Source organism: Rhopalosiphum padi, chromosome 1, assembly GCF_020882245.1.
Source record: "Rhopalosiphum padi isolate XX-2018 chromosome 1, ASM2088224v1, whole genome shotgun sequence".
NCBI lineage: Eukaryota > Metazoa > Arthropoda > Insecta > Hemiptera > Aphididae > Rhopalosiphum > Rhopalosiphum padi.
This window is the reverse complement of record NC_083597.1, coordinates 75673127-75687580: the sequence shown is the minus strand read 5'-3', so window position 1 is coordinate 75687580 and position 14454 is coordinate 75673127. Positions and strand designations below refer to the sequence as shown.

Genomic DNA, 14454 nt, shown 5'->3' with positions numbered 1-14454 from the left:
TATTCTGTGTGGCTCGTCACAAATTTATAAATCATTTTTTTTTCATTTGTTGATATACTGATCATTGTACTTTTATATTTGGTGGCCCACTTTGAGATGATTGTTTACCAAAGTGGCCAGGCGAACAAAAAAGGTTGGGCATCACTTGTATATAGGATTTTAATCATTTCATTCAAAAACTCATTACACAATGTGAATAATCAAGTTTTAGCATATTACCACATGCCTTATAAGACATATTTGTCAAAATCAAATAAAAATATTCATTTATTATTTTTAGTAGTAAAACTTTATTAAAAAAAATATTAACGTTTTTTGTAAATACAAGGTTTTAATTCTAATACAGGTAATTTCTTTTTTAATGCTGTTTTACTTATATCTTGAGTTTTTTTAAAGTCCATAAAGACGAACATTTCAATTGTCTGATCTACTTTTGTTTTTTCAAATCCATATTTAGCCAAACTATCAATAAAGGTATTAATATTATCAAATCGGCTTTCAACTTCGGCTATTTTCATCAAACCTCTAAAAACAAAATAAAATATTGTATATTTAATATTTATATAGTATAATGTTTTATGTATTAAATCAAAAAAGTAGTAAGACTTAAAATTTAAATTGTATGTATACTCAAATTCAAGTTGAGAAAACCTCAGTGGTAACAACTTTTTCTTAGAAGGGGGTGAAGCAATACAGTCATTTACTCCCACATAGTCAAACATCTATATATGTGCATGTAATATAATTACACCCCTGTGTATAAAACAGTCCTTGGCCACCAAGCAAAACTTGCATCAAGTATACATAATACCATACAGAATAATACATTTAATACAAAATGTATATACAAATTTTTTTTACAATATCAATATTAAAAACATGTATCCTCATATTATACTAATTTTCAATTACCCAGTTTTCAAAACCCTATTGGCTTCTTTGATGAATGATTGTAAGTTTGTACCCATCAGAGAGAGACAGAAAACTGCAATGTCAACAGATCCATTGGCTAAGCTAGTATGAGCCATATCACCAGCAGTTACGTACTGATTGACTGCAACCAAATCAAATGAATGAACCTTTACTGTAGGAAATGTCCTCGCAAGTTTGGCATCACCACAACCAAAATCTGCAACTACAACAGGTGAATTGGTATTGGACTTCTTCAAACTACAAATTAAAAACAATTTTATTTAGAAAATGAATTAAAAAATGCAATTATTACAAGGCACTTTAGTAAATGTAGCTTACATTGGTTTGATTTGTTTAATTATAACACTTAGCGGTTTTACTGGCCATTGAATAACTTGTTGCATATAACCATTATGATAGGCTTTGAATGCACTTGGTTCTTTTTTGAAATATAGCAAAGCTTCTTCACTGCTAGATGAATAAAATTGTTCATTTAAATATCTGAAAAATGTTTTTAATGTAAATATATTAAATAATCAACTATTTATATACAATTATTAATAAGATACAATCTTTAACTATTATATACCTGAATCTTGCACCTTTCAGTTTATCTTTCATCCTCTTAATAAAGGACACAGGTGTTTTGTCTCCATCGACCTTTTTCTGTTCTTTGTACAAACTAGGAGTAGAACTTTCAGGTGCACCTTTGTAACTTATATTTGTTAATTTTGTTAAATTATCATTTACAATAGGTTGAGTTGATTCCACCTTAGCTTTAGGTTTGTTTTTTTCATTTTTTAGACCAACTTCGATCAATGCTTTTTTTGATATCTTCTTCTTTTTACCTTTTTTTTCTGTTAAACGTTTTATTTTGTTTCTTTTAATTTTATGTGTCTTACTGATAGCAGAAATGGCTTTAGCAACATTTTTTTTATTTTTAACTTTCATTGTAATAATAATAAGTTTTTATTAACACGTATTGTTATCACTACTTTGCTGAATATCTAATTGCTGTTGAGCAATATCAGAGAGAGCAGCTTGTATTTGTTCAAGAAGAAGTTCACCTTTTCTAACTACTTCTTCTAAACGTTCAGCAGCTAACTGATTATCTTGTTCTAATCTCCTCAAACTTGCAACCTATAAAAATTGAAATATTTAAATTAATATGTGTACTAATATTTTCTTTGTAATTCCTATACATCAACAGTTCTCTAACTGTGGTATAAAGGATACATACAATTAGTACTGAAAACAATTTATTGTAACAGATCTAATATTATTTTATATTTGGTATAAATAAGTACTGATTATATTAAATTTATTATTTTTAAAGATTATTGTTATTATAAATGTATTGACATTATGAATAGTTCTATTTTTAATCAATGATATAACTAATCATACAAGTGGTACATGATACGTGAATAAAAAGTTTAAAAACTTCTACCATACATACTTGCAAATCTGTAGAAGTATCGTCGTTAGGCAGTGATTCAATTAATGCGTCAATATCTTTAGCACAACGAGTTATAAGTGAAGAAAATAAGCTTGTATAATCTAAAACAATTAATCATCAATACTTCATCAAATTTTAAAGTGATTCAAAACACCAATAAATATATATTACCTTCTTGTTGTTGTGGTGTTTGAGATCCGTTTCGGTCAAAGTTAGAAAACTTAGAAGGTAAAGCACACTGTTGTAAAATTCCAATGCTGTTGCAGAAGTTATCTGCTTGCTGTAAAATTGTTATTTGTTATTAAATTTACAATTGAAAATTATTTGGTAAAATTAAAATATATACAAAAATACACAATAAGTATGCATAATAAATTATTTTCTAGGTTCTTTCAAACATTGTGCAGTCTAAATATTCATAATTTATAGGTTATTTATTGTGTCTCGAATGATTTAAATTAATCAAATATACCTTGACTAAGTTGACTATACTTAAAATACTGTCTGGTAACACTAAAGGTAGAAGACACTACTACATACTCTGTATTTCACCAAGCATAAGAATCAAACCATATACATAAGATAGTTCAAACCGAATATAAAAAATAATAGCTAAATATTAAATCATACATAAAAATTGTTATTTGACAATGCGAACTGTGAGGCCGTATTATAATGACATTTGATATATAGAATACACGCTGATTTTACGAAACATATATATCACTATAAAAATTGTCATGATTAGGGTCTAAAGGGGACAATGTACGTCATTAACTTCCTATGGCAGTCTATATAAATTGAAACCATTTAAAAAATGATCATACAGATTTTGAGTAACCACCTTTGCATTACCCAGCATAAGTTCTAACTGTAAAACATTTTAAAAATCAACTTGTTGAGAGTTAATCAATAAAGTAATTTATTTAATCATTATGTGTGTAATTAATTAAACGTCAACTGGCTCATTCTCGTTCATTCAAACGATTCTTTATATTGGTACACACAATAGATTCTTCACCACACAGTAAGCTGGTATGCTAATAAATAAGCAATGAACAGTCTATCGTTCGCACTTGGTCAATTTTTACCGTAGCTTACTTGATTAACAATGTCTTGGAGTTGGGTGAGACGATCGGCCATTTAGACGACGACAGCGATCAGTGGCGTTCTCGACCGGAAACCGGACAATAGACACTTCACAGACAATGACAGACACCGAAGATCACGCGAACTACGAAGACTGTAGACAGAAAGACACGCGCTCGTCGCGACACGGGACTACGGGAAAATGATGAAAAAACAAACAGTGGGTGATAACAGCGTCGGCGAATTACAAAGAGGTTCCGTCCGCGTCATGTGATTTCAACGTCTACGGGCTAGGCAACGATCCGTGTCGCCGCGCCGTGCGGTGCCGTTTTCCGAAAAACGCCGATAACGCACGACGAGCTGTGAGCGGCGTATTTTTTTTTTTTCATTTTCTTATTTCGTCCACTTTGACTGGTATTTCGCTTGACCAAAACTGTTACGCCAATTACAACAGTAACAGTCGCAACAGTAACAATAAACGAAACGACGACGGGACTCTCGTAATAATTACCGTCCGCTCTTTTGCCCGGCGGTTTTCATGCCGAGTTTGACCGGCCGCGGACATTAACGTCGCCTCCGCCGCTGTGACAAGTCGAACGCGCCCCAACGGTACTCGAATCCGGTGAACAGGAACCACCGGACCACAGCGGCGGCATTGGACAGGGGACACCACCGGGGAGGAAACGGGTAAGACGGGAATAGTGTTAATGAAAAAACGCATGTCGCCCACCGGCCACTTCTACTCGGCGGCGTAACCCCGGGGGCGCGCACGTTGTGTCGCATCACTCGTTTCCGTCGGCGACAGTCTCACGCGTTATCACCTCGCCGGGAACGTAGCACACGCACACCGCCTGGTATCATCTCTCTCTCACGCGGTCGCCTTCCCGAAACGTGTTCTGCGAACGTGCGTGCGTATGCCCCCCGCCGGCGGAGGTGTCTCTGGACGGTGGTCGGTCACTTGGTCGGTGTCTGTGCCATTTGGAGCATTTGACCCATTAATTTGGCATTTAATCCCGACCGGTGGCCCGTGGGAGGTACGTGGACGTCTCGGCGATATATTTTTTTCTCGTCTTTCACGCTCGCACGTCCTGTCGCCGCCCACTCCGACTAAAAGTACAATAACGATAATATCGTTATTATTAATAATAATATGTCCCAACACCCCACCTACCTACTTATCGACCCCATCCGCTTGTGTTGTTCGGTGTTTTTAAAGCTTCTGTTTTGACACGATTTTTTCACGCCGACAGGACTGATCGTACGAAAAACGAAAACCACAGAAAACGCCACTCAGGACCACCAGGAACCATGGAAAAGGGTGACAAGAAAAACAACGACTGTTACTTTTACTACTATTCTACTTGCATGAAGGTTGGTTTGTGTTTTACATAAGTCATTGGTAAATGTCACAAACTGCTATCTAGTTTAAAAAAATGTCCCCGTCATTATTAAATCTAAACCGATCAGATACTAAGTAATTTTGAAAAATTTCAATTTTATGATAGAAGAAATATTATGTTCTTTATTAAATTTAAAACAACATTCAGTTAAATATTTAAAAAAATTTAGTAATAATTACTATGCCCATGTGGATTTTTATCTTTAAATTTAATATAGTTCATATTTTAAATATAAATTAACAAATTGTGAAAAGCAATATGAATATATACAACTATTATAAATGTATCCAGTGGGTGTTTTTGGTGTTAAGACACCCCCCCCCCCAGCTGTATTTATATGAAAAATATAAATTTATAATATAGGATTACAATAATTTGGTTGTGGTAAAATATATTCAGTTATGCCATATTTACATACTACCACAATTTAAGATAAACTTTATCATAGTATGGAGTGTGAAATCCTTCACAAGTTACATTTTATTACAAAAAAAAAAACCTTGGTTACGCCACTAAATATATCTAAATTGAATAATATAGTAAAATCTGATAACTTACCTTTGATTAGAAAATAAAATACCATATGGTATTTGTCTTAAAAATCTAGTTTTTTATTATATTATTAATAAAATTTGAATAACTATATAGTATATTATCTAAAATACATTTATCTTGTGTGTAATTTTATAGGGAGACAAATGCCCATTTCGCCATGAACCACAAGCATTAGGATGTGAAATGGTATGTAGTTTTTGGCAAAACGGAAAGTGTGAAAATGATCATTGTACATTACGCCACATGGAATTGAAGGTAATTACTTATTAGATTCATATAATAGATTTAATATTTTCTTTAATACTTCTTAAATTATTTTTTATAAGCACTAATTTATAAAATGAGTTTTTCATCGTCTATTGTCCATTAATGTTTTAATAATTTCCTATAAGCCTCTTTTCTGTTACACAATTTTGTAAGATAATGTATATCTTTAATTTATTTGTTTGTAGAAAAACCGAAAAGCAATACCATGTTATTGGGAAAAACAACCAACTGGATGTCGTAAGCCATATTGTGCATTTTTACATACCAAAACCCGAGATCCATCTCAAGATGCAGGTATGCCCGAATTACCCTGAACTATAGTATATTGTTAATTAATTTTATGAAAATTAAATATATAATTTAAATTGAATATATGATTGATTACATAGAACATCAGGCATTTTACTGATCCTGTTAATAAAAATTTAAATCCATTCAATATTATTTTACTTAGTTATTCATTTATCATAACTAAGGTCCGGATTTATATGTTTTTACATAATATTATTACTGAGTATAATATGCAGTCTTACGAAAGTAAAAATTGTGTACAATTCATTAGACACTGAGTTTTCAGGAAAAGATTTTTTTGCATATTTCAGAATATTTTATTCTATGATATCAGTTATAGAATATTTGGTCTATTTTGAGAAAAAAATGCCGATTTCTTATAACTTCAATTAAAAGATACCCGAAAAAAATTGTTTGGATCATTTACAGCAAATGGATTTAATAATCATTACAAAAAATTTTTTTGTATTATTTTGATTAAAAAAAATAACACCCAATGATAGTACCACAGAATAACCAAAAGGCTCACTTCTCTAGTAGTACATGGTTCTTATTGGGGATGATTTGCTATATCTGTTGGTCTATTAGTATACTCTGTACAAAGATAATAATACAATACAACTTATTTATAGTATAAATGTTGTACTAGACCAAAATTTAACCGATTTTCAAATTCTTATTAAGTGAGCCTTCTGGTTATTCTGTGATTATTTATCCATACTGATAAAAACAAAATATTTGTTTATCAAATATTCAAAATTTCAAATACTTTGTTTTAATATAACGTTGCATTTAAGGTTTTAAATTGAACAGAATAAAAAACTAGTCATAAATTAAATTATCAATAATTCTATTAAAAAAGTGTATACTTCACTTGAGTATAATTAGATGTTTAATGAATAATTTAAAAATAAAATAGTAAAAATTTGTGTTTTTTACACAATTTTGCATATTTTTAAGATAATATAGACAGAATATTTGCAGCGTTTTTTTAGAGAGTATAAGCATCATAATTTTAGACATATTTAGAGAATATAAACCCGGACCCTAATCATAACATATTAAATGTAAACATTTTGATAACTAAGTTTGAAATAATAATTTATTACTCAAAATTGTTAAAATTATATTAAATTAGAAGGTAAAAATTAAAAAGGTTAACCAAGTATAAATTTAAATTTTCTTTATTATAAAATATATATTCAATATTTTCCAATAGGATTTATGGATTAATGTTAAATTCTTTATCACCATAATTAATAATAATAAAAAAAAAAATACCAATTTGTATTTAATGTTTACTAGGGGCTATTGCAATCGCAGCTAACACCATGGCTATTGAAAATAGTTTTCGCATAAACCCAATGGCTGGTGTCGCACTTACTGCTGGTCCTGAAGCTGCATTGCGACAACGTTATGACCAGCCATTACGAATGAATTGACAACCAATGAACGCAAGTACGGCATCTACTGTTTATGGCAGTTCTGTCGTCACACTGCCATACGTATTCAACAATAATCAATCCACTGCTGCCATGTTTCTTGATCATTGCAACTTCAATGCGTTTATGTAAAATTCAATATTGGTATTGAAAACACATTCTCAGTACTGAAGAATTAAAAAAAAAACCTTATCCTAGAAATTTTCATATTCTTGGTTAGGTACAAGGCAGAACTGTTTCACTCAACAAATGCAATATTCAACAATTTAAGGCCGAAGCTTGTTTATTTATTTATCTTTGTTTTTCTATCTGAACATTTTATTTTTATTTTAAACTATTGTTATTATTTATTTTATTTTTAAGTAATTTTTAATGAACATCATGTTTTTTCTGCACTGTAGTTCATAATATAAAAAACGTGTTGCATAATTCTACGTTTATTCAGCTCAATTTCTATTAATCTGGTTACATTCTAAATGCTTTGAGAGAAGTCATGAATTAATGCTTTTTTTTATCTTGTTATTTATATTAATAACTATTTATGAATAGAAAATTATAGTTTTGTTTTGTTTAAAAATTATCTAAATAGTATTAAAAATGTAAAAACTAAATTTATATATACAATTCATATATTATTATGACAATGAATTAGACGTGTCTAGTCTATGCACACTTAATATTATGAAACTGAATATAATGAAAAGAGAAAATAATTACCAGTAATATAAGTTGTTATTAAATAGTTTAGTTTATGTTATTTATTTATAACTTTTTTTTCCATTATTGTTCACTATTCTTGGGATAATGTAGTTGATCCAGTATTATCTGTGAAAAATGTGTATATTTTTTTGCTCAGTTCTGGTCCAATACGACGATTGGAAGCTAGTGGACCAAATCCACGGCGGACCTAAAATTTGTATTCATATTTATTTTTTTTTTCTGATTTCTAATTTAAATGCAAATATATCTTATGCTATTTTACTATTTTAAATGAACTTACTGGAATATCCTGTAGCAATGTTTCTCCTTTTAATCTTGAGCTGCAGTTATCATATGCCTAGATTAAAAATGTAATATTAATTATTATTCATAAATACACAAAATAATGGATATTAAATGCATTAAAAACAAATATTTTTTTTTAATTGTGTCTTTATATAATGAAAATGTTTGTAAAACATAATATACATAACATTAATAAATAATAATTTGTTTTTTGCTTACTTCTAACAATGCAATAGGTGACCCATATGCTGTTGCTATTGCTTCACTTGTCTCGAGACCACATAGTGGAAATTGCGATAGCATTTGTCTCCATAGTTGAGTTAAACCTGTGCCATTTTTGTCTACTGTTACACAATTTTTTGTATGACCAGATGCATACCAATCACATCCCTCTTGTTCTTCTTTGTATTTATTTAATCTTAAAAAAAATAATGTTGATTTTATAAAAACTAAACTTATCAAATTTAGAAATTTTAACTTGACGCTTAAAAAACAAACTTAATTACTTGTATGGTTTCTGTGCAATGGATTTTGTTAAATGAAGAACTGCCAAACCTATATCATTTTTATTTTCAACAAAACGAAATGAAACTTGACAACTTAACATCATCTGTTCAAGGCTATTCAGCATATCTGGCCTATCAAAATATTCAAGTTAAATAATTATATAAATTTGCACAATCTCTGTCAATACATACTCAGAAACCTTTCCGTTTTTTTTAGATTTTGTTTTTCTATAACAAAATGAATGAAAAAAATTTAAAAAAATAATATATAGGAATTATTTTATTTAATCAATGTTTCATGGTAGTAAATATAATATGAAAATAACATACTTCAGTTGATCAGTAGTACTATATATGATGATTGAAAGTTGTGTTTTATATAATTTAATATCATTTATTTTGTTTAACAACTCATATGATGTAATGAGATTTTTAACATAATCAAATTCCCAAATTAACAACATAAAATTTTCATCCTCACTAACAGTATCAGACTAAAAAATTAAAATTTAATTAAATGTATATAACAATTTCATAATTATTAGTTAATAGATAGTTATATACCAATGTCTATGTTAACTTTGTATTTAGATTCCAAATAATAAAAAAAATATATTTATTGAAATTCATATTGATGAGTATTTTTTATTACCAGAAACTTAAATAATAATCTATGTTCAAAGTTTTTTATTACTTACTATACGTCTTGACCATGTTATAGAATTTAATACAGTTGAATATGACTCAGTTTTATAATTTGCGTCCGTAGATTCTATTTCAGATATTATTTTCTCAGTATATTCATGATTCATCAAATTCATATCAATGTGAACAGTAATATACTAAAATAATGCAATACAAAATATTTATTAAATAAATTAGAAAAATTAGAAAAATATACAATAAGTAAATATATACATACATACCTTCATACATTCCTTTGGACTTAAACGTTTTAATTCTTCAGCTAATCTCTTTTTTGCATCTTTTCTAGCCTTTTCTTCCTTTTTTCTTTCTTCAATTTCTTCTTTTGTTGAACGCTTTTTCCGTTTTGGTTCTATCTAGAATATTAAAAACATACCCTTGATTAAAATTTAAAACCAATAATGCAAAAGTTCTATTAAAGGAAAAAGTAATTTTTAAATAATCTTTATTTATTTTTAACTGATTTAAATACCTTTTCAGTTGCTTCTTCATTGTTCGTAATAGTATTGATACCTGGTTCTGTCCTCTGTTTATGATAAAAACAAAAAAAGTTTAATTCCATCTTTTTTGTAAACCAAATTAAAATTTTATTAAAACTCTTATTGGTAATTTTGCATTAAATACTAGATTATATTTAAAACGTTGACTATGTACTGACGCTAATTGGCATCATGAGAATTGTTCAGCAACACATTTGTCCAATATATATTAAATGTAAATTATGTATTATTTTATTATTATTTAGTGTGATTAAACACATGTTTTAAAATATGTATTTATGTGCCATTTTGACGTGTAACTAGGCTTGCAATTTTTCCCGGTGTTCTGGCGGGTCATTAAGTTTGTCCTGGTTAATAAAAGCTGAGAGAAAATAGCTTTAATATTGTATTATTTAATAATTAAACAGAATAATATTGTACACTGTACATTTATATGATTATCTTAAATTAAGTTATTTACAAAGGGGCATATTGAATAACCTTTTTTTTAGATAACATAATTTCCCGGTTTGATTATTTCAAAATCTGGCAACCCTATCTATGATCATATAAGATCAGTTTCTTTATATTATTTAAAAAAAAAAGACATACGCACTAAGTCGAAACCGCAAAAATACATACACAGTCAACATATTTTAAAATGTACAATTCACAAGTAATAGTTAATTTATTTTAAATAGTATAAAATAAAATATTTTATCTTACTTTTGAGTGATTTTTTTTGTAACTTATAGACTATTTTAACTCTTATATAATTTTTAATAAATATTTTATACTTACAGGTATACAATTATTTGATTTGGAGTGTTCGACCAACATAGAAAAATGATTTTTATTAGTCTGGACATCTTCCTGCACATAGTCGCTGTGATGTAAAGCTATTTTTGGAGATACCAATTTTTTTCGTTTTTGCTAAAAAGAACGCTTAATAAGTAACAATTTGACATCAACAATCATTATATGAAATTCATTAAATTCAAATCGTACACGTTGAATAACTTGTTGAAAAAATTCAGGTTCCTCCTCTGAAGCTGACAAACAATCATTGTCTTTGCACGAAGTTTCATTTACTCGGCCATCATCGGCTATAGAAATATCCGAATCCGATATCGTATACGTATTATAATAATCTTCATTCATGTTATTGTCAAACAATTGAATAATGTAAGTAACAAAATAATATGATGAACCAGTAACTACGACCTCTCAAAGTTTCTAATAGTCGAATGACGAATTCAAATTTCAAAATTTACGAAAATTGATAAGTATTATCTTTATTTTAATTTACGCGCCATTTTTAGAGCTCAAATGATAATATTTAATAAAATTGATAAAAGTATTGCAGTATCATAAACAATATAATATATTATATTTATATATTTAGATTAATTTAATACACTCTACAGGGTTCGGCAAAAAAACCTCCCTTATTTAGAAATAGCGCTGTGTGAGTTGTGGTGATAGTACAACAGTGGAGAAAGTATCGATGAATAGTGGTATACGTGCCACTTTTAGTAGATGTAATGGGAAAGAACAAAATTTTATTAAAAATTAATTAAAAAAATAAGGGCGAGAAAAAGTTAATAACAACTAACAAGCACACACAATGGGTAATGGAACACCTGTACTTATATTACATACTTAAATAATTAAAAACCAGTTAAACCTACTTATCCAAAATTCTTTAAAATATTTTTTTTTTAATTATCTATTTTATATTATATAAGTACAATAATTATACGTATCTATGTCTAAAATATTCTATGATATGATAATTTTCCCATAAAGTAAGTTCCTTAATCGGCTTAATCTCGCCATCATAAAAGCACTTGACTATACTCTCAAATATCTAAAAATAATAACTGAAAATGCAAGTTTAAAGGGGTCATTGCTTCTACTGGGAATTATTTAAAACTATTATTATAGTGGGATTTTATCCTGCGGGCGTGCTACTAATGTCAGTACGTCACTTATCTTATTGACATATCCCTATTCACCCCAGCAACACCCAGCGCTTGAATTGGTAGGTGCGGAGCGAGATGGAGCTCCTCTACAATTTTTTTTTGTGTGCCCCAACTCTATTTTTCCACTATAATGATTAATGCGGGGGGACGGCACAAATTAATATTCAATATAATTTTTATTAAAATGTGGATTTAAATTTACATCAATTATATAACAAATTTTACGATTTTTAATATCAGAAACAATAATTATTAATTTTGTTATCTATTTAGTTTATTAAATATATTATGTATATGTTTATTATATTTTTTTCCTACTCTAAGATGTAGGACGTAGCCACGTAGGTATTACTTTAAAAATATATTTTACTTGGGATTTAAATATCTGTGTAACTGAAAAGTGGTAGGTATTTAAAATATAAGTAAGGTTGGTGAGGGAGGATGTGATGGGGGCAAAGTCTCCCACGGGTCTGTGTTAAATAATTGTGCACTTGAAAGTTTGAAATTCCGTTTTTAAATCATTGAATTGAGCTCCTCTACTAAATTTTTCCCAATTCGAGCACGGCTTGACCTTAAATTTCGTTGGCTACCTCATATAAATATATAACATCCCTTACTGCCTTTACTTCTAGTTAGTCTAATTACCGTGTCTAACACGCGTGGTGGTGATCACATCTATCTATTAGATAGTCTCTTATAAAGTTATAACCATATATAACGCTCGGCGCTCAATCATTGTTCAAAATTAGACTATGATTAGGTACATTCTTTTCGGCTCAGCTTCTTATTACACTAATATTGGAAAACAATTAATAAGCTCTAAACAGTAAATATCGTCTCAGAACCATATGGGGTATGTTAGATTTACTCTTGGTCTGTCTAACGACATTGAGACCACTTGTAGTCCATTTGATATCAGTTGACGGAAAATTAATTTAAAAATCGTTAAATCATATTTTTGCTACGAATGCTACGTACAATTCTATTTTTCTAACTTAGCGATATTGATATAAATAAATGTCCGTCCTCCCGAGTCTCAATCGCAACAAACTCTATCCAATTTTTCCTAATACCTACGTTATAAAATCAAACAAACTCCAACTTAACTACTTTCTCCTGAATGCCCCCTTATTCAAATTGAAAGCCAGTACCCATCAGTCTTCACATTTGTCCTCTAACCATCTTAATACTAAGAAACATAGTAAACATTTGTACGTATATATTATACGTTAAATATACGTTTATTATTTACGAACATAGGTGCAACTAGACCTCTAAAACGTGGGGTGCTAAAACTTAATAATAATTGTTAAGTATAAAAAACAATGATGCTAAAGACTTTTTTGCACCCCCCTAGTTGCGCCACTGTTTACGTTACGAACTAACGTATATAATACACGTAGATGTTAAGTTGATAAATATAGTATAATTATGGTATAAATTTAGGTCAAAAACTCAAAAGATAACTATTTAACGAATATTCAACGTTTAGTATCCTTTATAGTTGTATCTATATGTGTTTAATTAACGTATATTACACGTAAGTATAAAGTCGATTTTGTGATATTTTACCTATAACATTCGATTATTTTTGAAGAATAGAATGGATAATTTTCGTATAAATGTAGTACATATATATTTTGAGTATATGATAAATATTATTTGTGTAAATGTAATGCATTAAGGTTGCCGGATTTTGAATTTTTTTATATAAGCCGTTAAAAATAATACAATAATATTAAAGTTATTTTCTTTTAGATTTCGCTTTAATGTAACCTATATTTCGATTTTCAACGTAAGTTCGACCAACCAATAATCAACGTACGGCCAACACGTAGAATAAACGTAGTTTTTAACGAAAAATGTATGAATAAGTTTATACCTATCGTCAACGTAAAATCAACCTATTTCAACGTGGTAATCGGTAAAAAACGACAAGAAAAAACGACAGGTAAAAACAACACGGAAAATTACGACTAAGTGAAAAACGTTAATTTTGATTAAAAGTTATTAAAATAATTGTCATAAATAAAAATATTTTTAAATTACATAGAAATTCGAAAGCACGCTTGTTGAAATAAACTTTAGGTACATTTATATTAATTTTTTTAATATGTATAAGTTATATATACATATATATTATATATTATTGGAAGTAATAAGGCTTCAACATTAGTGCATCACAATTCACAGGTCATTAGCCTAAAGTTATATTTGTATACCTACCTATACAATGATACACATAAACCAAATTTTATCGTTAAAAATTTAATCGTATTTTATAGCTTTATACCTAGGTACCTACGTAGTTTTGACGAGCGAAGTCGCAACGATAATAATAATAATATAGAGATGGATA

At 29.0% G+C, this 14454-nt stretch overlaps 4 protein-coding genes across 7 annotated transcripts; 1 reads left to right on the top strand and 3 right to left on the bottom strand.

Moving 5' to 3' along the window:
* Positions 1-266: 266 nt before the first annotated feature.
* Positions 267-1863, bottom strand: LOC132918198 (uncharacterized). Its single transcript, XM_060979332.1, has 4 exons — positions 1502-1863; positions 1252-1413; positions 913-1170; positions 267-525 (listed from the first exon to the last, which is right to left on the bottom strand). The coding sequence occupies exons 1-4, from the start codon at positions 1861-1863 to the stop codon at positions 306-308; spliced, it is 1002 nt and encodes a 333-aa protein (XP_060835315.1). The 3' UTR covers positions 267-305.
* Positions 1762-3675, bottom strand: LOC132918201 (mediator of RNA polymerase II transcription subunit 21). Its single transcript, XM_060979336.1, has 4 exons — positions 3473-3675; positions 2543-2651; positions 2372-2472; positions 1762-2052 (listed from the first exon to the last, which is right to left on the bottom strand). The coding sequence occupies exons 1-4, from the start codon at positions 3512-3514 to the stop codon at positions 1885-1887; spliced, it is 420 nt and encodes a 139-aa protein (XP_060835319.1). The 5' UTR covers positions 3515-3675; the 3' UTR covers positions 1762-1884.
* A 146-nt stretch (positions 3676-3821) lies between these two features.
* Positions 3822-8399, top strand: LOC132918199 (zinc finger CCCH domain-containing protein 11A-like). Of its 4 annotated transcripts, XR_009660410.1 has the most exons (6): positions 3822-4147; positions 4711-4831; positions 5551-5670; positions 5868-5976; positions 7279-7559; positions 7636-8399. XR_009660410.1 is itself a non-coding variant. In XM_060979333.1 (5 exons), the coding sequence occupies exons 2-5, from the start codon at positions 4769-4771 to the stop codon at positions 7413-7415; spliced, it is 429 nt and encodes a 142-aa protein (XP_060835316.1). In that variant the 5' UTR covers positions 3822-4147; positions 4711-4768; the 3' UTR covers positions 7416-8399. The 4 variants fall into 4 exon arrangements, 3 of the variants coding, with proteins under 3 accessions (XP_060835316.1, XP_060835317.1, XP_060835318.1); XM_060979333.1 differs by having other exon boundaries at positions 7279-8399; XM_060979334.1 differs by lacking the exon at positions 3822-4147 and adding an exon at positions 4322-4494 and having other exon boundaries at positions 7279-8399.
* On the bottom strand, positions 8129-11381 carry LOC132918197 (crossover junction endonuclease EME1-like). The gene is made up of 11 exons (XM_060979331.1): positions 11119-11381; positions 10912-11043; positions 10104-10157; positions 9853-9987; positions 9625-9768; positions 9257-9420; positions 9119-9154; positions 8927-9058; positions 8640-8838; positions 8416-8472; positions 8129-8322 (listed from the first exon to the last, which is right to left on the bottom strand). Exons 1-11 carry the CDS (start codon positions 11269-11271, stop codon positions 8206-8208), a joined length of 1323 nt encoding a protein of 440 aa, XP_060835314.1. The 5' UTR covers positions 11272-11381; the 3' UTR covers positions 8129-8205.
* Between the last annotated feature and the right edge of the window lie 3073 nt (positions 11382-14454).